The following is a 24000-nucleotide window of genomic DNA, read 5'->3' as shown; positions in this document are numbered from 1 at the left end:
TGTTCTTCCTGCTTCTGTCCCGCAGCTGTCCATCAAAAGCAGCTTTCTCCCTGCGGTCTATCAAATATTTCCCTCACAAATCAATTTTACACATGATCAGCCCATACCCCTACTGAGCTGAACCTCCCCGTTAATTAAGTGAAGAAATTACCATATATATTATATTAATGCAAACATCATTCAGCTAGTAATTCACGGCTGATCTGGATAATGGAAAGGTTGAACACCCATTAACCCAAGCCAACAAAATGGGTTGGCTGAGAAATTCTAGCAGGTCTCATGTGACTTTTCCCTCTAACTGCAGCTCTGCGGTATCTGCTATTGTAATAATTAAAATCCTCCTGGTAGATCAATACTGGAATCTCTTTATGGGAAGTGCCCTGATGGAAATGTCTCAAGGAAGCTGGGGCTGTGGAACTCTGAAAAATTCATTTTTTTTATCTGACAATTATCACCACACTGCAGACTAATTCAACAGTGCACCCCTCTCACTCTGCTTTGAATGCACTGGAGATTGACATCTTAAAAAACCTAACATCTCATTTTAACAAATAAAGGCACTATTTCCACATACAGTTTGGAATTATCAGCAATCATGAAACCACACAAAAAATTAATATACATTAAGCACTTCATCTTCTGATGGCTTCCTCTGAGTTTCAGTTATCGCTGCCTTCTCCTCATTTCCTTTCTTTGTATCTTCCTGTATTGATCTCTGCCTTTTCATCTCTTAAAAAAAAAAGGGAAAGACATGTAAAATTATTATAAAGCTGGATATTTGTGTATTGAAATGTGGATTTACATTATCAGCTTATATATATATATATACACACACACACACACATACATACACACATATATATATATACTATTAAATCATAAGATGGGAAAACATTTTTTAAAAGTGTTTCTACCTGGTCTATTCTCAACATATTGACTGAAAGACTGAAGTTGAGTTTTTCTGACTGTAGAATCCTTGCTGAACACAACAGGATTTCTAAATCGTTCTGTTGCTTTTTGTAATCGCTCAGTCCGGAGATCTTCTGTGCCATTCTAAAAGTAAAACAAATGTAGTAAGACAGTCCTGATCGTATAAACATGAAATTACATAATAGTAAAACAACTTCTACTGGTTTAAGATAATGCCGAGTCAGAAACTTTTTGGAAGGAAAAGGATTTTAAAGAGCTCTACATAGCTCAACTACGGGTTCTGTTGACTGTAACCAAACTTTGGGAGACATGGTTTAGACAGAGGCTCACTCTTGATAACTTTGATTCATTAGACATTGTAAACCCCTGTGTCTTCTCCCAATGATATCTATCATTTAAAAGCCATGTTGCTTCTGTTTATTCCCCCACAATTCTGCCCCATGGGTTTGTACGGTCCCACAGACTTGTATGACAAGAAGAACTAGTTTCTAATTTTATGCCCATTGAGATAAACCACTAATGCTGGATGAAGGCTAAAAGGTAGGATTATAATACTACCCCACTGAACTGCATTTCATCAGCTATAACTTTCCAAAGCCAGATTTGTAAGTAAGCCCTTTACAGCTAAGGAAACTACAATTATCTTTTCCAGAGCTTCCTATGTTAATACTGGTAACAAATTCAAATGGTTCTATCAACAAGAAATATCCCAGAAGACTGAACTACTGCAGTGTGTGGAAGCTGCAGATACCGAGGTGCTGTGTACCAAACAAATATTTCATTTTATACCTAATCTTTTATTATTTTTATTAAGTGTTTTGAAAGTAAATAGGGAAAGGCTAAGATGCATGACTAATAGCTAAGCCTGCTGAATGCTGAAACTGGTTATCAAAAGCTACCAAGACTTTGCCCTTCCTCTGCATTGAGACAATCAGTAATGAGGGAGTCCTCCAATGGCCTATTCTCTAGCCTCAAGGAGGCCTGGGATACAGAATCCTCAAGGGAAGGTAACAGTTTATCCTTTTCCACAAACACAGAATGCCTCATTTATAAACGTGTAAACTGCATTTTATTAAAAAAATAAAACCCTAAATCAATGCGGAAAGCTTCAAGAGAACAGATGGACTCTATATGTTCTTTATAAGCACCATTTAAAAAAATCTTAACTAAACAGATTCATACAAAGACAAGCTGTTTAAAGCACACCTTTTGTTGAAATAACTTTAAAAATTGCCAAATACAAGCCTTTTTAGAAAGAAAAACCAATTTCATCTATTTAGACAATTAAACCTGAAGAATGAAAATACATCCATTTCATTTTTTGAAGTTATATATCTTTGTTATTAAGATCATGCTTATAGTATGCTAGCTATGTAGCTAGGATAGAAACAGTTTGGGCTTTTATTTATTTGTTTGTTTAAGAAAAGTGTGCATTCTTACTGTTATCATTATAATTGCCCAAGAGTTTAAAACTCAAGTCTTTACCAAAATAAACAAACACAGCTAAATTTTTTGAGGCCTGGCAACATGCTAAAATATCAGTGCGATTAGCCAGCAAATCCCATCTTAAGAAACGTTTTTATGACTAGGGACTTCTGCCACTTTACAAATGTATTCCTCTAAACCCACTAATTCAGTTAGCCTTTTCAATCCATTGTATTATTCTTAGGCCAGCATCATTCTGCATTAAATCCACTGCAGAAAGCTAAATTGAACGCAAAAAATCAGACCTGATCCAGGCTTCTTTTTGTTCAAAGATAGAGACCAAAAGTCCTCTGGTGCTGCCACACACTTTCATCACCAATTTATAGAAACCAACAGTATAAGGGAAAAGCAATGAAAGTCATTGTTTTGGGACTTCAAAGCATCTCTGTGTCAGAGGAAGGAAATCCTTTCAGTCAGCAGGGCAGTCTCCATAGTCCGCAGGTGGGTGAAAAGTTACACAGGACTAGAAGTGCCCTAAAGCTACAGAACTATTAATGATACCATGTGAGGAAAAGGCATGGCTTGGTAGGGATAATATAAATAGTGTAAATAAAAATAATCTCTCATGTAGCATTTTGGCTAAAATCTTACACAAGGTAAGATTCAAATTGGCACAAAACACAGGCAAGTACCTCTATATACAATCACATACCATCTTCAGATATTAATTAAGATTAATTCTAGTTCACCTAAACAGGCCAAAGGTTGAGGATGATAGAAAAAAATGCTGGAATTTTCTTAGCAATATTCTTCCTAGTAAAATATGAATACATTCTTGAGAATAGTTTCTACTTTCACCAACACATCAATTTATAGCAGTAGTTTCTCTGGAAAACAGCATATGAATACTGATTACCATACTGCTACTTAATTGATTAGTCAATAAAAAAATATATATCTTAATCTTAGGATTATAAAAGGAAGTTAGAATATGCAAATAGAGTCATATATTTTAAACAAGTAAGATTTACCTTAATATCTTGTTCCGAGCTCTCAGTTATAGCTTTCTGTGCAGCACTGGAGAGTGAATTTGCCACCTGTGGCTGAGCTTCTAGGAGCTTCTTTAGCTTCAAGTCTACCAATTTAGTGTTTTGTTCTGTTAAATACACAAACACCATGAATGACTGAGATACATTAAGATGAGCAGGCTATCAATTTAGGGGACATCATAAAAATATTACTATATTTTAAGAAAAACATTAATTAGGCTTGTGAAATAACATTATCAGACCTGACATATGTAGAACTCTTCATATATATATATAAACTGTAATACACACTATATAACTATAGTATAACTGAATCTTTAGGTATGTTAACTATATTCTTTTTTTTAACACTTTTTAAAAAAATGTATTTATTTTTGAGAGAGAGCTCATGTCTCCAAGCAGACTCCCCACTGAGCACAGAGACTGACACGGGGCTTGATCTCATGATCCTGAGATCATGACCCAGGCCAAAATCAAGAGTCAGACACTTAACTGAGTAAATCACTCAGGTGTCCCTATATCATTTTTTATTGAGATATAATTGATATGTACCATTGTGTAAGTTTAACGTGTACAATGTGCTGCTTTGATACATTTATATAATGCAATACTATTACCATCACAGCATTAGTTAACATCTCTATTACATTTATCATTTCTTTTTTGTGGTAGGAACAATTAAGATCTAGTCTCTATTCTCTAGATCTATATTCTTTGTATATATACACACATACACATAAACATATGTATTTTCCCCCTTATCAGTTCCCTTAAAGAATATAGTCAATATAACTTAAGACCATTCAGTTACACTTTATATTTAATAGTGGCTATGCTTACCTGAAAACCTAGGCCTGTATTAGATGTATACATTTATTTAAGTAACTGCATGGGTTATACATAATTAAACGAGCTATCTACAAAGTAGATATTTAAAAGAGGCAATACATTTTATTAAGTTATATTATTTGAGTTTCAATTCTTCTGGCATATTAAATTTATACACATAATACCATATTAAAACAAGTCCTTAATATTATCTCAGTCATGTACACATCGTTAGAATCCAGTGTTTTAAGTATTAATGTATTAAATATGAATAGAAATTTAAAATAAATAAAATACAGCTATAACTTTTAAAATAAATAATTTCAAATTATTTTCAGCAAGTATGTTAATCTTTAATAATAAAATAATTCAGAAACAAATGGAAACAATTCCACTTAAACAAATTCACTCAAAGCAACTCTTTAATAAAATGGTTGTAAAAGACATGCCAACCATTTGGTGAATGATATTTTTCATAAAGATTAATAAGTTTTCTAATTATAAGACTCTTAATAAATGCTATTATCATTACTTTCATGCAAATTGGTCAGTTTATATTGCTAGGCTTCTCTTTTAAACAATATCTGATGAACTATGGTCAAATCAAGATAAAGATTAAACAATTTATTATTAAAACATTATGACTTTTATATACATATTAAAAAAAGAATTTTGGGGAAAATAAAGAAAGGCTAAAAATCATAATACATGTTATGTGCTTCCAGATTCCAGTTCGCATTCCTATTATTGCCATGAAATAAACCTATACTCTGGATTGCAAAGTCTATCCTATGCACATGTCAATACTTATCGGCATGCTTGAGAGTTACAAACAATATATTAGTTAACTCCAAAAACAGGAGGGCTGAGATGTGTTTTCTTGTTTGGCATACATGAAGTAGGAGAGTTTTTTAAAAAAGACAAGAGTTAATAAGCCTGTTAGTCCTAACATTTTTTTTTTTTTAAGTGAACATAAGTATTGAGAGTGGCTCTTTCATTTTCAAAAAAATTTGTTTTATTTATAAGTCATCACTACACCCAATGTAGGGCTCAAACTCATGACCCAGAGATTAAGAGTCACATGCTCCACTGACTGAACCAGGCAGGTGCCCCTAGCCTTAATATTAACCAACCTTTAAAGTATTCCACCAACTTGCTACAACTAAAACCAGAAAACGTCCCTCACCTTACCTAAAAAATGGCTAATTTTTCTGTCTTTGTAATCTACTGCAAAATCAGAAAATATATACCATTTACTATCAGTGATTTTATATGCCCATAAATTGCATCTTAAGGCTTTAATTCTGTACTTATGGATACCCTCAGCAGTAAAGGGGGGTTAGTGGTTTCTGACAGAGCTTTCGGTGGTGGTTGTGGTAAACAGGTGGATAAGTAAAAACAAAAATCTCTTTCAAAAAGAAAAAAACAAACCTACCAAGTTCTACTATATTTTAAATAGAAGAAAAAGGTAGTCCTAATTTTGGGTTAAACATTTAAAAATGTTCCTTAAATCCCAGCCTTCTCCTGGATTCGTACAATTATAAATACATGGACTTCTATTTAGTAAAAGTATAGTTTGACACTAGACCATGAAGGGGCCTACTAAGAAAGGGCATGGGTTTTCTTGGGTGCTCCTTAGTTTTTCTTGGGTGCTCCTTAGTCAGAAAGACTCTGGTTGATTGTTTCTTGGAGAAATAACAGCATGATTTCAAACAGAGGAAGAAGAAACAAAGCAGGTTAGCATTGAAGGGACATGCCAGGGTTGGGAAGAAGAATATCTACCTGTACTCACTACCTTTGGCTTTTTACAGAAAAAGATAAATATATTAGGGACTTCGCTTCCTCATCTTTAAGTCTAGAGAGATGGTCAAACACTTTTTATTCCTCTAAGAATTCAGTTCAAAGAGCATTTATGGAACCTCTCATGTATACAAAGCTTTGGATTGCTATCTGATGTTGACTATAGAAGCAATGCATTAGAACACTCATCTCATAAACCATAAGTATCTTTATATTTTACACAATCACTTAGTGATTATTTATTGACATAAGATATGAAATTAATTTAGTAGCAGTCCCTAAGTAGTTTTCAAAATGTCTTACTGTAATTACTTATTGAATGGTAGAAATTAATTTATTAGCATTATATAAATATTTAAAGTAAGCACAAAATTTACAAAATAATATTACAACTAAGACTATCAATTCTAAACCAAAATATGATCCATGGTTGACATTTACATCTCAAATATTCCATAGGTATTACATCTTTACCTTATGACATTAAAATATTCAGGCTGAGATGGGAAACCAAGTTTTGAATGCTTATAAATTATCTCATGTACTATAAAATATAAAAATAAACTTTAGTATACAAAGTACAATTTATTATTCCAGTTTTATTGCTAATTTTAACATGAAATCTAAAACAAAATAACAAAATTGATGGAAAGTGGATTTAGCTAAATGATTTGTGAGGGTATAAGATGTAATAAAACTACACAAAGAGTTTATCATTATTAATGAGATAATAATAAAAATATGATGATAAAATTTGCCATGCAGCAGGATGCAAAATATTTATAATTTGAAATTACCGGGAGTATCAAGGTCATTTTCTAAGTTAGTAAGTTCATCTCCACCTCCTACAACAAAGCCTTCAGGAATCTCCTCGTTAGTATCTATCTCAATATTATCATTTTCATCTGTAGGAACATGTAGCAATGATGTTAGTATATTATTTCTATTTTATATCATTTATCCAAAATACTAAAGTATAAAACCCAGTATTTTAATGATAGTTATTCAAATATGGTCTGACACAGATCAGCAAGAAATCAGTTTTAAGTCACTTTTCACTACTGGATTAACATTTATATTTTAGATTCACATGTCAAAGATGAACTGTCACATCAAAGCAGATACAAAGGTTTTGACAATTTGCCACACACGGTCTCTGAATCACTGAGCTCATCAAGTCCCTATATTTTAAAATATAATGTGTAAGTAATCTCTAATAACAGCATACAAAAATAAAGTTGATTTGGCAATAAAGTCATTAAGTAATATTTCTAAATTTCACATTTTTAGCATTTATTAGATATAAATATATAAAGAAATAAATCACTGTTCATAAACTTGTAGTTATATTTAATCATTTGCATGAAGACTTGAATGCTTTTCTACTATCAATGACTATTATCATAAAAGTACTATGGATAAATTAAGAGACAAAAATTGAGAATGAAATAGTACCTTATGTAAAAGAAAGTTCAGAAATAATTAGAACAGTCCATCTTGGAAGACTGAAAACTGGGAAAAACTGTTACTATTCAAAACTAAATACATGGAAATGAGGAAGCTGTACACTATTTTTTATTTTTATTTTATTTTATTTTTAAAAAAGATTTATTTTTTTCATGAGAGACAGAGAGAGAGAGAGAGAGAGAGAGGCAGAGACACAGGCAGAGGGAGAAGCAGGCTCCACGCAGGGAGCCCGATGTGGAACCCGATTCAGGGACTCCAGGATCACGCCCCAAGCCAATGGCAGGTGCTGAACCGCTGAGCCACCCAGGGGAACCCCTATACGCTATTTTTTAATACACTTAGTAAAATGTTTTAGGTCACAATTAATTAATGGAGTTTTTTACATTAAAGTTTTCTATTATATACTCTTGTCCTTTCTAAATCCAAGTGATAATATTGGTTAAGTAAATTTGAATTTTGTGCATTTGAAAAAGCACAGCAATAATTGGATTTGCATGTCAGAGGTTTAGCTTTAAAATCTGTTATTGACAGGCAGTGTATCTTTTAGAGAAATACCTCTCTAGCCCTGAGAATTGAAGAATATCCCTACTACTCTACAATTAACATTTTATTGGGCATCTTTTATTAATGATGAGGTATTCTAGCATTATTGCAATTGAAAAATTCAAAGTTCTATAGTTTTGGCTTAATCCTTCAGTATCTGTCCTTTTCCCTGCATACCTTTGTGTTTGATTTGGAGCCTCCCCAAGTAAATACTTACCATGATCATTAATATTAATACTAACAGTTTACATTTATTGAGGATGTTCCATGTACTACATAAGCCATTTAGAAGAACATGACAAAGAAAAAAAAGTTTTAGAAATGATCCTGGGGAGAAACATTGCTGAACGCTTTCAAATTGCTAAGGCATCATACTTGGCTCCAGTATTTAAGTACAATCAGTTGAGAAATATTTTCTAATCAGTTGTGCTTAGCACAACTAACTTCATAAATGTTACATCTTCACTATCCTCAAAAATTCTCTAAATAGTTTTGTAGTAAACATGTCCAAATGAATGGACATGTATTTCCTGAGTACTAAATGTTTAGAATACTTCTCATATTAATCTGCCAGAAATAGTTTACTATCAATAGTTTTTAGAGTGTAATACATTGTTGCTGTCAACCAGCCTGTATTGATTATTACTGACCATAATTAACCTAGGGTAAAAGCATAAAATTCAACATTCACTTTGCACATTGTATCTACAATTTATAAAACATTGCTAGATGTTGAGGAGATACCAAATTGTATAAAACACTTATTCTGCCTTAAAGTTATACATTCAGGTAACTATGTAGGACAGATAAGTGTTTGGGGGTAAAAGTAAGTTACAGAGCAAATTCAAAAGATGAAAAGATTACTCTTTGCCAATAGTACCAGGAATTGTTCTTTTGGAGCACAAACCTTCAAAGCATACTAGAAGGAAAATAATGGGAGGTAAGTCTTCAAAGAAAGAACTGCAGAGAGGCCTGAAAGGCAGAATGGGAAGTTTAAATTCTACTTGATAGGAATGGAGAGATACTGATACTCTAACATGATCAGCACTGTGTTCTTTAAGAGCAGCCTATATGAAAGAATAGTCTTTATAAGCAATTTTCTATCCAAGTGTCTTATTGTAATCAGTTGTGAAATACGTATAAAATAATTAGTAGTAATATAAGCACTGAACTTTATGACTTTTAAAAATTATAGTGGCTTCAATATTATTCCTAAAATATCATTCTTGCTTACTTACATTCTGATATGCCTTCTTATGTGACAGAAAAAATGGTCTAGGATCGCCCACGTGAGTGTAATATGCATGTGACATCATCCTCATGTGAGTGAGATTGCTGACCTAGATGTCAGACTGGAGAACTCAAAGGCTGCAGGCAGTAAATCTAGGTTGGAGACTGTTATAACCTCCAGGCAAGCAGCACAGAGAGCCTAACCCAGTATATAAGAATTGGGAGTGGGTATGATGTAGTTTGAAAATCTACTGGCTGGATGAAGAGGGGATACCGAGGAGGAGAGGGGTGAAGCAGACGTCAAAATTAACCCTCCAATCTGACTGACTAGAATGATAGCTTTGCTATGAAAAGAAATAGCTAAGTCTGGAAATGTGGTCAGATATGGGTACTTTCAGGTTCCGGAGATATGTAGAAAATTGTACTTCCTTTCATTATCCACGTATACAGTGCTGGGTTCCTATGTGATATTAAATGGGTGCCATTCATTTTATTTCCAGTGAAATGAACTCTATTTAGACTACCACTCACCAGCAATGCTGAGTGGGTTGACTCAGTGTTTATTTATGTATTGCTAACCTTAGATAAAAGGATTACTATATGGGAGGGCAAGAATAAAAATTGATCTCCTATACAGCTCAAGTCTTCTTAAGAATGGATTTCTACTTTCTTTCCATTCACTGACTTCAGTTTTACAACAAACCCTTGAATTCTTTTCAATAGTTAATGTTACACATTTCTTAATACCTGTGGAAATAGTCTAAATGCATTCTAGCAGAACTAAAGTGTATGTGTGTCTGTGTGAGAAATCGCATCTTACGTTTATGATTATCTATCTATCTAATCTATCTTTGTGGCTAACAGCTAAAATCTCAGTAGGTGAGCATGGCAGAAAGTAAACTAGAGATCCAGTAGAAACTAGTTTACAAATATGGTACATATAATATATGCAGGAACAGGTAAAAGGAGATTGGATATACACTGGAATGAGACAGTATAGTCCACTTGACACTCAGGAGCACTATAAGCAAAATGGCAATCCCAGTGGTATGATAAATAGCACAGCAATAAGGCCAGTCATAAAATCTCATTTGTAAATAAGTTGAATGGAAAAAAAGGATATCTGGTGACAGTAAAAAAAAGCATTTTTACAAAAAGAAACTGAGGTGATCATAAACATATATTCAGAAAAAAAATTTTCTCACTTGTATCGTGATTTTTTAAATTCTCATTGAAGGTCCCTATAAAATTAATGACTTTAAAAGAAATAAAATAAAATTAATGACTTTTAAAGTTATTCTATAGAAATCAAATACAAAACAGAAAACACAATATAAATATAATTACTAATAAAAGCTGAAAATAAAAATTATATCTTGGTTAACAAGTTTTGATAAGCCTATTTGCCATAACTGAAATAAAGATAACACAGGCATAATAAACACATAAATTCTCATGGATGAAATTTTTTAAAAAAATTTCCTTTATACACTTGAAATGCAAAAACAATGTACACTACTTTATCTAAGTCAAAAAGCGGCAACAATGTCCACTGAAAAGTTAAATTACCCTAATCTAACTCAAACCAAAGTGATAACTTACTAATAAATATATAATAGAAAATATGTACCATATTTAATATACCATATAACATATACTAAATACATGATATGATTTAATCTTAACACAGGACAGATATCTCTTTCCAAGTGCCCGTGGGCCATTAGCAAAAATTTATTTAGTCAAAATAAAAGCTTATTAATTCCCAAAGCAGAAATTCAGGCCATAACACCATACAATTAAAAATGAAAATATCAAACTCTGTACCCAAATACTCGCACCTTGCCAAGTAAAGATCAATATAATAAAATGAACCCACAAGTTGCAGGATTTTAAAATTAGGTTATTATAGGTCTATATAACTACTGAATGATGCAGAAATTGAGAAAAGATGCAGTATGCTACAATATCACCTGATTCTCTCATAAGCCCTAAAACTATGTCAAAAGGAGGACAAGTAAAAGCTAGCCTATAGCTCCTTGGACAGATATGCTTCTGTTATTTCACTAGAATTAGGCCATTTGTGGTTGCCATAGAGTGCAAGTGGGTTGTTTGAATATGGCTACATACAGGACCAAAAATACTTTGTGTGTATTTCCTGTAGACGCTATGAAACTGAACATACCTCACCTCAAATTTGCTAAGTTTTCTTTCCTAACTGAGACAGGTTGCTGCTTGAGAACACAAAAAAACCAAGCTTTTCAAGTAGGTTCAGGCAATGAGTCTCAGATCATGTTCAACATATTCCCCAGGCTGTGCTATATTATTTCAGCTCTTGACCACCCTCTCCTTTGTCTCTCTGGACCTCTGCTTCTAAAACCTTCCCATCTTCATCCTCCCATCTAGGCTAGTCCCTACTTATTTCTCTCTCCTCTTCCTTTCACACAATTCCTTATTCAGAACATTCCTACTAGACAACAGAAGAATAGATACTAATCTGTTAATTTTCCCACCTGACTTATCAACCTCATAATGTCATTTTTCCTTAGGAATTAGACTCTTGTGAACCCAAGTGAATTTCTAATTTACTATGCAAGTGTCAGAAAACTATACCATGGGGGCAAAATATAGCCCACCACAGATTTTGGGTAAATAACCAGCAGACCTATGCATTTACACAATGTTCAAGGCTACTTTCAGGCTACAAGAGCGGCAGTGAGTAGTTTAGACAGAAACCATATGGCCTTCAACACCTAAAATATCTACTCCTGCCCTTTTCAGGAAGTTTGCTAAATCTTGACCTAACATGGTGACTGTCATGGCTCATTAGGTAAGTACCTATGTATAATGGTTGAATTTCAGGCAGGAATTTTATCCTCTCCCTTGTCCTAAAGGTCTCTTCCCCTACTCCCAAACTCAACAGCTTCAGCTTAGACCTTGAGGGCAAAGGAGACCTAGTCTGATCCATATACCTTTACTGAGGTCAGGGAATAAGCCTACTCTACTTGTTGTAGGTCAACCTTAGCTCTGATTAAGAGCCTACCATCTGATATATGGCTGCTTTCAATATCCAAAATATAGTGTGTCCCATAGGAGAAATGGACCCTGGTCACTTTGATCTTTTTAGGGAACAGAGACTAGACTCCTCAGGTTTGGTAAGTTATCTACTGAACCCTGTCCCATCTTTATTTCACCTGACTTTCCCTGTTCTAGTCTATACTTCTTTGCTAGCTTCACAAATCCAATCTGCATTTGCTTTCATTTATGTTGTTTGATTACTGAATGATACCAAAATCAGCTCTTCACGTTCCCCAGTTACCAAGTAGGGAAGATATGCATTCTTTGGATTTTCACATTGATGAAGTCTCTCTACCGAGTTTAGTCCTGGCTTAGTCTCACCTGGGGTTGACTATACTGATAAGACCAATTACACAGATGACCCTTTCTATCTATGACTCTTCATAGATGAAGAAAAGCTTGGCTTTGATTATTAAAAGCCAAATACCTGATTGATGGGGGCACAGGGTTTATCCATAAAAATAAAATAGATTAAAAAGATATAAAAATAGATACAAGAAAGAGAAGATGAAGATCAGTGTGCTTGAATCTTCCAAAGAGTAGATCAAGTGCCACCTTAGACTAGGAGGAGAAAGAAAAAATGAGAAGGTATAAAGAAAGAGGCAGTTGGAAGCGTTCATGAAAAAAAAGAACAGATCAGGAGGGATCACATGAACAAGAGAGTTAGCACTGAAAGACCAGTCAGCACCAATGTGAAGACTCTACAGTGAGCTCCACTCATGGTCTATGATAAAGCCTTTCTGTTATCCAGTGACATCTGCCTGAACCCTGCCTGAGACTTCATTTTAACATTAACTAATCTAAAAATAATAATAATAAATAATAATTAATATTAAAACTTGGGGATCCCTGGGTGGCTCAATAGTTTAGCACCAGCCTTCAGCCCAGGGTGTGATACTAGAGACCTAGGATCGAATCCCGTGTCAGGGTTCCTGCGTGGAGCCTGCTTCTCCCTCTGCCTGTGTCTCTGCCTCTCTCTCTCTCTGTGTCTCTCACGAATAAATAAATAAAATCTTAAAAAAAAAATATTAAGACTTTTAATTCTTAGCCTTCCCACAGTTTATAGCTTATTTAAAATAGCATTATTTGCTCACTATTGAAAAAAATATTAAGAGACATTAGATGCCTCTCTATCCCACTATTACAATGAGTTTATGAATTTTTCTTATGAGTTTATGATATGACAAGAAGGGAGCATCAGTAGCTTTAGAACGCTTTATATGGAGGGTCAATAATATGAGTTTTTTTCTATATTCTGAGATATAAGGACGCAAAGATTTTTATGACTTACTTGGAATAGCTGGAATTTTTATGATGCCAAAGAAATACCTTGTTATTAATAGTAAATGAAGGCAAATTATCATAGCATTATATAAATGTAGCTATGAGTAGCAACTGATGTTACTATAAAACTGTAGTGGAGAGTGTAGAAATTGCAATAAAAATTCCAAATGATAGGAGTTGAAAAGTAAGATGAAGGATTTAAGAAGGTATAAACAATCTGAGGAGACCGGAAGGACAGATACACAGCTGTTTAGGAAAGCAGCTTTCAAATTTATGGGATGGAAAGTTATATGCTATAGACATTAACTAGAATTCTCTACAACAGTAAGTTTGTAACATAAGCAATCAATTAGAAATAACAGCAGTAAGTTTCAGTTTACTTTGAAGAAACTTACCATTGACCTAGAAATTGCTTACCTCTGTTTCAGTTCTCTAAGGCAGTTCTCTAAGGTCTTATTCGAGTCCACACTTGCCTACTCTTCAGAGTGATCTTAGCATTCTAAGATTAACTCAGGACAAGAATCTCACATGCTTTGGTAAATAAATAGGTTATACACCTTTGAAATTAAAAAAAAAAAAAAAAAACCAAACCAAACCAAACCAAAACCACTCACAGGCCTCTTGAGTGTACTCCTCTTAAACAAAAATGTAAAAAGTTCCAAATTAAGGATGCCCAAATTGAGCCTTAAGAGGCAAAATCAAAATTCTTCTAAATCAAGTCTACAGTCTTTATCCTAACATCAAGCTGAGAATACTTTCTGCAGATACTGAAGAAGACTTTCTCAGAATAAGGAAACTACGAAGAAATGTATATGGGGCTTACTCAAAATGCTTGCATATCAGGCTATGAGGCCAGAACACTGTTAAGGCTACTTTCTAAAGATCTAGTTCTAAGCAAAACTCTTTTGTGTCAAAGCTCAATACTAACAAGTCTCATGACCTCGAGGTTGAGGACCTGAATGCATTTTACTCACTCCTACTACAATTAATGAGGCATCAAGGGGAATCATAGGGATCCCTGGGTGGCGCAGCGGTTTAGTGCCTGCCTTTGGCCCAGGGCGTGATCCTGGAGACCCGGGATCGAGTCCCACGTCGGGCTCCGGGTGCATGGAGCCTGCTTCTCCCTCTGCCTGTGTCTCTGCCTCTCTCTCTGTGTGTGACTATCATAAATAAAAATTTATTTAAAAAAAAAAGGGGGGAATCATAAAACAAAGTCTGTATGAATTTTTTCCTAAATCGTATTCTAATAAAGTAAAAATTAAGCCCAAAAGTTGATTTGGAAAACAGCAAGCATTATCTTTTTATTTATTAAGCTTCCTATAGGTTTTTTGCAACATATCAATAGGTTAGAAACTTTATATACTTGATGCAACATTTTGAAGTGAGAATAAAAAGTCCCAAAGGTCCACTGCAGATTTCTGGGTTGTCTGTAGAATATGATACAAGATTCTTTAACTCACCTCCAGATGCCTTTGACCTTTCTTTCAACTTTTCTGCAGCCATTTCACCATAGCTGGGAAGTTCTGACATCTTCACTCCAGATCGAGCTTCTGCTATTAGCTGACGAGCTCTCTCTCTCAGCTGCCGACGTCGCTCTTCATCTTGCTGCTAAGATATATTGAACAGTTGCCAACTCAGTAATTGACAGAAATGCAATTTCATTTTCAATCTGATCATCATGATAGTAACTGGTTTACAGCATGGTGCTTGGCCCACATTATAAATAGGATGCTCTATATCAGTTGGATGTCACACCATTTTTAAAAGACATCTTAGAATCAGATTTTTAAAAAATATTTACAAATTATTGTATTAAAATGTCTGCTAAAAATTCAAACTAGCCTTTAAAGAATGCTTGGCAATATATATTGCTGAGAAAATAGTAGGGACTGTTATTAATAAAATAATCAGGTTTATTGAAAAAAGTCATAATAGTAAAAACAGAATTTCAAGTAATACCTTATGTTTTTTAAATAGAATTTAACTTGCTATTTTCTTTTTTTTTTTTTAAAAGATTTTATTTATTTATTCATGAGACACATAGAGAGAGAGAGGCAGAGACATAGGCAGAAGGAGAAGCACACACCACGCAGGGAGCCCGACATGGGACTTGATCCCGGGACTCCAGGATCAGGCCCTGGGCTGAAGGCGGCGCCAAACCGCTGAGCCACCCAGGCTGCCTGACCTGCTATTTTCTAATAAAGGTATAGAGCACTGGCCAATAGACATCTTCAGTAGCAGAAAATGCTGCCACACCATATTGATCAAATATAAGAAACAGTATTTTAAGGAGGCTAGAGTGGAATGGAGATAGTATGTTAGTTATGCCAGTTATAGTTGTTGGTAGTTTTAAAATCAGAATATTGGGTAACTGATGTACTATCCCCATTCCTACTCCTTCTCCCCTCAAATGCACATTAAGAAGGAAAAATAAGGGGCGCATGGGTGGCTCAGCTGGTTAAACCTCTGCTTTTGGCTCAGGTCATGATATTAGGGTCCAGGGATCAAGGCCTATGTTGGGCTCCCTGTTCAGCAGGGAGTCTGTTTCTCCCTTTCCTTCTGCCCCTCTCCCCAACTCTCCCAGAGTGTGTGCGCTCTCTCAAATAACTAAATAAATAAAATCTTAAAAAAAAAGAAAAAAGAAAATCTAATGTGTTTTTTAATATTTAAAGTAACTAAAAACTACAGAGAATTAAATAACTAAAATTTGTGCTTATTAAAAAGGATTAATATGAATTGTAATATCCAATGTGAAAGTGCTTTGTAAGCTGGAAAATTTATAAAATATATATTAAATAATATATAAAATAGAGATGGTAGTCAGAAGTTAGGTGGGTCACTGTAGGGGAAACTAGGAGGTAGGAACAATACACAGACACAGAAGCAAGGAGGTACAATGGAGAAAAAGCACATAGCATAGGGCAAAAATAACAACAGAAAGACAAGGCAAGAAAAATAAAGCTGGGCAGATAAGACTGTAGAAGCCCTGTCCATCAGGGTAATTTATTGTAAAGAAAGCAAGGGTCAGTTAAAGGTTTGTTTTTTGTTTTTTTAAAGATTTTATTTATTTATTCTTGAGAGAGAGAGAGGCGGAGACACAGGCAGAGGGAGAAGCAGGCTCCATGCAGGGAGCCTGACGTGGGACTCGATCCCCGGTCTCCAGGATCACGCCCTGGGCCGAAGGCGGCGCTAAACCGCTGAGCCACCTGGGCTGCCCTAAAGGTTTGGTTTTGAATGTGTGTGTCTTTGGTGGGAGGTTGGGGGAGAATGACCAACTAGAGGTGTTATTTGAGAAAGATGAATATGACAAAGGTGTTTAAGATAGGTTGGCATAGAGAAACTAGAAAGAGATTAGGTAGGAAGCTCTTGTAATAATAGCCCAAGGAAGTTGTAATGAGATCCAGAAGTAGGATGGTAGCAACTGGAATCAAAGAGACAGTGTAAGAATATATTAGAGGTAGAACTGGTACCTATACCAATTCTTTGTAACTGATTAGATACAGAGGGAAGAAAGAAACTGATTCAGGAGTTTTAAACTTGGATAACTAGTAAAACTGTGGCTCTAAAAGATAAACTAAGAGGAGCTTTAGGAAGAAAAAAGAGAGGAAGTTAGGAGTAAGACAGACTGGGTTTGGGAGGTTGGCTGGACATCCAACTGGACATCCAACTAAAGATGTTATGAGGTAGGTGCAAAGTGAAATTCATGTTAGGAAGTGAAGTCAAACTATGAGTACAGAGCTGAAATTGTAGGAATATATGAAAGTGCCAGAAGGGATACAAAGAAAAAGGGGAGCTACTGACTAAAATATGGAAAACATCTGCATTTAGATGAGAAGAGGAAAAGGAGACAGAGAAAGAGGAAGAACCAGAACACTGCTGTATCCTGAGAATCAAAGTAGAAGAGACTTTCATGAAAAATGGCTGCAGTACATGTGAGAGGTTAGTGAGTCTGAACATTATAAAGTGCTATCAAGCGGTGCCTGGGTGGCTCAGTCGGTTAAACATCTGCCTTCAGCTCAGGTCATGATCTCATGGTCCTGGGACGGAGCCCCATGTTGGGCTCCCTACTTTGCAAGGAGTCTGCTTCTCCCTCTTCCTCTGCCTCTCCCTCCCACCCCCACCCCGCTTGTGTTCTTTTTCACTCACTCTCTCTCAAATAAATAAAATCTTAAAAAAAAAAAAAAAGGTCAATCAAACTTGGTAGGCAATCCTACTAGGGGTAGATTGCAGGGGTAGACACCAAATTGATGGAGCTCAAACCTAGGCAGTTCTTTCATACATTTTGAGATAACTAGAAATGAGAATTAATTTGAGTAGATAAATAAGGGTATAAGATGCACCAGGAGACATCATGCTTAAAGCTCCTAATAGACAAAATGCAACAATTTCAGTATTAAAAAGAACAATGACTGCAGTGAATTGAATCAATGAAATCACATATCAAATCAATGAAAAGTTATCAATTCATTGTGATATTCAGAAAGTTCTTTGATGGGGCACCTGACTTGCTCAGTCAGTAGAGCATGCTACTCTTGGTCTTGGGGTCGTGAGTTCAAGCCTCACGTTAGGTATAGGAATAGAAAAGATTTGTTTAAAAAATTAAACAGAATGAGGAAAAGAACAAAGGGAAATTTTTTTTAAAGTTCGTAGGAGGATGTATAAATTCATTAGAGGCAGCTTTTAAAACAACTCCTCTGAAAATCTGCAATTAGAAGAAAAGAATCAAGCAATTATCTTGTCTTTCTGAATTTTAGGGTAACTAAATAGTCCTAGTCAATGAGAGAAAGCGCCATGTCATACAATAATACCAGCTATAATAATTTTTAAGAGGTAAAATTACAAAAACATAATCTTGTCATTCATAAAAGAATGACTCTGGCATAGATTATCAACAGTTATTAAAGCTCTTTGATAAATGTCTGATGGGAAACCAGATATTTGTATTATGCTGTGGCAGACTGTATTTTCCAAAGATGGCCATGACAGTATTTTTCATTCCACATGTTCTCTGCGATGTGACCTTGCCACTCCCTCATCAAGTGGTAGAGTTTAATTCCTCTCCCCTTGAATCTCGGCCAGCTTTAGGCACTTGTATTATAATCAGTAGAATAAGTTAAGTGTTGTGGGTGATTTCCAAAGCTAGGTAGGAAAAGCCATACCCCTTTTTGCCCAGTTCTCTCGAAATTCTAGCATTTTTTACTCTCTGGGAACCCAGCTGTCATGCCAGACAAGTTAAGCCTTGAGACTCCTTGGCCCACATACCAGACATGTGAAAGAAGAGGCATTCAGAAGACCACAGTCCTTAGCCATTTTAAGTCAACCCCAACTATTCAAGTCTCCTTAGACAAATGCGCAACAGAGACAAAGCATCCCCACTGTGCCTTAAGTTCTGACCCAAAGAATCTGTGAGCATAAAAACAATTTTTTTTTTACACCACTAAGTTTGGGGTAGTTTTTACACAGCAATAGTAATTAGAACATATGCTTAAGTAACACCAATATTTCCTAGTTGCAAGGAGAAACCTCTTGTAAATGGAGAGATCAGAACTAAATCAGGGATTAGGGTCCACTAATCTAATAGTCTTGGCATCATTAATGCTGGGTCAACGGTATGTTAAATTTTTTGATGTGAAGGACATAAAGTGCACACCACCAATAATATTCCAGCCCAAATGTTTAAAGTGAATTCACTAGGCCTTTCAATAAAACTTCAGTTTATCATATACACAGAGGATAGAGAAACATGATAAATGGCACGGCAAGGAAGCAACCAAATAAATTCAGGTATGATATTCAGGATAACTGACTTGGTCATTTTAACAAGAAAGTTATGAAAACAAACACACAACAAAAACCAACTAACCAATCACCATCACCACCACCAACAAAAGAAACCTAACCAGATATAGTGTATAGTCCTGGGTTAGACAGTGGTTTGAACAAACCATTTTTAAGGGACATTGCTGCATCAATTACAGAAATCTGAATATAACCATAGTACTAAATGAAAGGAAAATACAAGTTGACTGGAAAAAAAAGTTTATTCAGTAATAACCTCATTTTGGAAAAATAAATACACATATAGATATACATATATAGAGAAAAACTTGGAAGGGTATTTGCAAAGTCGTTATGATGGAAACATCTGGGTGTGGAAATGTGATATTTTTGTTTTCTTACTGTGGTTTGTCTTCATTTTCTAATTTTCTCTAAGTGTACTACTTTTATAAATAAAAGTTATTTTAAAAATCTGAGGAGAAGGAAGGAAAAGATGAGATGGTAGGTTTCCATCTCATGAGGGGTGGGTGGAAGTTGTGGTAAAAGCAAAAGAAGGGAGACCCACATTCCAGGGAAATTCTCTCAATATTTAGAGACAAAACCTTACTTGTAATTAGAGGAGTAGTATGCAGTAGGCAGGGTAAGACTGAAGATGGGAGCATAATATGCATAAATCTGCAGTTCTCTACTAATATTTCTGAACTTGGAAAATATACTAAGAATAAAAGGAGATACATGCTCGATTATGGTGATTCTGGTAATGGTTGCTGATATTTCTTAGCTTTTATATGCATGATCTCATTTAATTTACACATCCCGATTTTTACCAATGAGAACATTTAGGTTTAGAGTTCTAAATTCACAACAACTAGAATGGATGTTAGAACCGGGAGTCCAGCCCAGGTCTGTTGGACTACAGACAGAGCCCTTGCTCTAAACCGAGAAAATATTTGATCCCCAAAAGTATCAAATTACACGACCAACTAAGGAAAATTGAGCTTTTACTAAACTTTCATCTTTCAAACTTAAGAAAAGTTAAGAGCACTAATAAAAATCATTATTTGGTATGCCTCAGGCAACTAGGTTTAAGTGAATTTCACTGCGTGAATAATAACTTCTTGCAGAGCTGGAATTTGGTGATTCAGACTAAGATGAAGCGGTCTTGGGTCATCTTAACTGAGTTAAAATGAAATAAATGATTCTACCTTTCCAAATACGAAATGGGAACCTAATTTTTTTCTCACAAGCTACCACATCCCCTTGGTCTCTCTCCTCCTCCAATAATACTCTCATCTGCAAATGTTTCTAAGAGCTTACCAAGAGTGCAATTTAACACAGGCAATCATTAATAAAACCAACTCTAAATACTAATTAGGGACACTTTATCAATTTCCATGTAAATTGTTTGTTTGTACCTATTTACCCGTTATTGTTCTCTATACAATAGAAAAAAATGCAAATGAACAAATCAGAATGCAGCCCTAATGGGACTTTCTGTTTATAACCATTAGCCCAGAGGTGTGCTGTAATTCAATTCTCAAGTAGCAAGATTTAGCCTCATTAACAGACTGCAAGGGCAGGTTACAACTCATAAAACCCTACAGTAAACAAAGTTTATGGACACAGCACAAAATCTTGAGCCTGATTGACAGAATTCTAGTTCCCTATCAGATTGCCTTGATTTACTTTTCTACTAATGTCCTAACACCACAGAGACAATTTTGCTTGGGCCTAGAGCTCTCCAGTGGGATGGCATATCTGCGTTGTTTGTTTTCTTACCCATTAACTTCCCTTAAGACAAAGAACCAACTGAAAAAATAGAAGCTAATTGTTAAGGTCAAAAGGAAAAGCTTGTGATTATAGCAATTGATTATGCAACAATTTTTATTTAATTGACAGTATTAATTTCCAGATTCATTATAAGTAAAACTATTTCATTTTAATTTTTATATGTAAGCTCCATTAAAAAGTTGATTTTTGCAGTAATATTTACAGAATAGTTAACAACAAAAATCTATGGATCTTTTGCTCAGTAGAGACATACTGTTTATGTCAAAGGAACAAAATAACCAGAGAGTACGGATGATGGTTATTTTTGTACAGCATTCAGTCCAAACTGCTCAGATATGTAGATGAGTACTTCTGACAATAATGGTTTACTTAAACCTATCCAAGTAGAAATGTGTTATTGCTATTTTTTTGACCATTCTGCATTCAAAAAAGACAAAAATAAATTAGCTGTAAATAAATCATCTGTTTACTATCTGCTGAAAAAGGAATCTTTTCACTGGGATGCATAGGTAAGGTCACTTAGGAAATGGCTGTCACTAAAAAGAAAAGTGCACTTGAAAAATCCAATACAGTAGGAAATTTATGTATCTTTCATTTACCTGCCTAGTCTAAATAACCTTAAATAAACTGAAGTAGTTGGCTTCCTATTTCTATGAATGAGTCTGATGACATTTACCTTTTGCCATACAGTATTATTTGGAATTAGACTGTTACGTAGGATAATCTGGCTTTTGTATGACGGATGCACTCTTTGGGAGGGCTTGATGAAAGCTGTATTTTTGGAAGGTCACCCTCCTCACACGCATCTTTTTATATAAGACAGGTTGTAACAACTTTTTTGGTAAATACTAGCTCTGTCCCTGTGCACAGTGTTTTCACACGTTGACTTGTTCAGTGCTCACAATTCCGTAGTAACTACTATCTCTCTGATTTGATAGAAATCAAATCTCACTTAAATACACTGCCCAAGGTCATACATCTTGTAAATGGCATAGTAAAAATGAAAAATCACTGCCTGATTTCAAAGCACTGGTCCTACCTATCACATAACTGGTGTTCAGAGAATGTTTCTGAGGCCCTACTGTGATTGTGATTTTTTTTTTTAATTCGTTTTTTTTTTTTTTTTTTTTTTTTACTTATTCTTGGATTTTACAAATCAGGTTAAATTCCCCTTTGTCCTACTGAATACACAGCGGTGAAAAGAAACTAACTTGTTTATATTCATTTAAAACAGGTTCCCAATCTTTCCCTTCTCAAAAGTACTGAATGTAGTACTCTTAAGCTTTACTTTTCTCTTTGCTAACATCTTCAGCATAAGGCAAAAGTCTTGTTATGGTGCAAGGAAAGAGCTTGTATTTCAATACAACAAATTTAAGTATTTCCAAAAATAGAAAGTGGATCAAAACTAACCACTTTGGACATAAGCAGAAAAAATATTTAGTCCTTTCACAGCATGTCTTCAAGTTACTGTTTTCCTTATCGTTCTGAAATGGTCTACAATCTGCCATAGATAGATGCACTAGTAAAACTTGAACAATTTAAGGACAAACTCTTCAAGAATAAGTAATGTAATTCCTTGTTTCCTTTCCATAAAAATGTATTGGTATGCAATTTTTATATTTCACAGTTCACCGACATCTAGGCAAGCTTTCTTCCACTGCTTCAATGGTGCTACTTTTAATTTTATCCTCCTTAGTCGTAGTAATTAAAGTGATCAGCAGTGGCATCCCAGCGGCTTTGACACAGCTACAACCCCCTAGCAGACTTTTGCTTTTAAGGGGAAAGGGAAGAAAAAGACTAGAGTTTCATTTCACAGAGAACAAGAAAATCAAGCTTCTCCAATCCTCAACTTCATTCAATTGTTCTTTCAGCAGCCTTTGGATCTTAAGAATCAAATAAAAATGGCTGCCATGGGGGGTCCTTTTTATGCTTGCTGCAAATGTCACCAACTGACATTACTTTAGCCAAAAAATGATGCCATGGATTTGTGAAGGTGAATTAGAACACGAGAAACTGTCAGTGTAGCTGCTGAGATCATTACCCACCCATGGGTGTCTTTCATAACATTAGATATTTTTATTCAGTTAGTTGAAAAATAAGGATTGAAAAGTCTATCTAATAAACATGTCTACAACATGTTTTCATAAAATAAGCTTTAACAAAACTAAAAATATTGTTTCAAATAATGTAATTTGCATCTTTACTCTTTGTAAATTTGTTTATAGCAAAACAAAGCACCCTATTTCCTCCAACAAACCATAATTCCATATCCTTTACCATCCTTAACAACACAATATCCTGTGCTTAACTGTTACTTTCAGCGTTTCATACAGTCTTAGTAATTGGACTTTTATTAATTGGGTTAAATACATTTTAACTTTTCCAAACATTTTTTTAAAAAGGGCTTTACCTAATACTGCCAGTATTTCACAAGATTCTGTTCTCATAATGGTCCATGAAATTCCTCAATTTTATAGTAAACTAAGAGAAAGAACTTGACTGCCACCCTTTCATCATTCGACAGGAAGCAAGGCTCTGTTATTAGGCATTCAGAAAGGGGGAAAAAAAATTCTGTGCTTGTCCAGAGGCAAGGATTACCAAAGTGCACCTATTCACTTGCTACTGAAGACAGAATGAAAATAAAAAATAAAATTACAAGATCTTTAAAGGTTTGGGTAGACTAGATATTTTACTGCTAGCTTGATCAGCTCTTGACTGAATAAATAGGATTTAGGGTGAAACATTAAAACTGTTTAGCAGATCTTTTCAACCCAACTCAAACTTTTCTTATGCTGGT

At 34.8% G+C, this 24000-nt stretch overlaps 1 protein-coding gene across 14 annotated transcripts in view; it reads right to left on the bottom strand.

The window, feature by feature from the left end:
- EHBP1 (EH domain binding protein 1) overlaps positions 1-24000 on the bottom strand; it is a 345845-nt gene that overhangs the window by 45277 nt on the left and 276568 nt on the right. For 10 of the 14 annotated variants that reach the window (XM_077915588.1, XM_077915592.1, XM_077915589.1 and 7 more), the window contains 5 exons: positions 15095-15242; positions 6830-6937; positions 3387-3511; positions 915-1053; positions 623-729 (listed from right to left, as the gene is read on the bottom strand). In XM_077915588.1, coding sequence (XP_077771714.1) covers positions 623-729; positions 915-1053; positions 3387-3511; positions 6830-6937; positions 15095-15242 — 627 coding nt within the window. The remainder of the gene's footprint in view (positions 1-622; positions 730-914; positions 1054-3386; positions 3512-6829; positions 6938-15094; positions 15243-24000) is intronic. The other 4 variants (XM_077915587.1, XM_077915590.1, XM_077915584.1 and 1 more) reach the window with 3 other exon arrangements.

This window comes from Canis aureus, chromosome 11, assembly GCF_053574225.1.
Source record: "Canis aureus isolate CA01 chromosome 11, VMU_Caureus_v.1.0, whole genome shotgun sequence".
NCBI lineage: Eukaryota > Metazoa > Chordata > Mammalia > Carnivora > Canidae > Canis > Canis aureus.
This window is presented reverse-complemented; position numbering and strand designations above follow the sequence as displayed.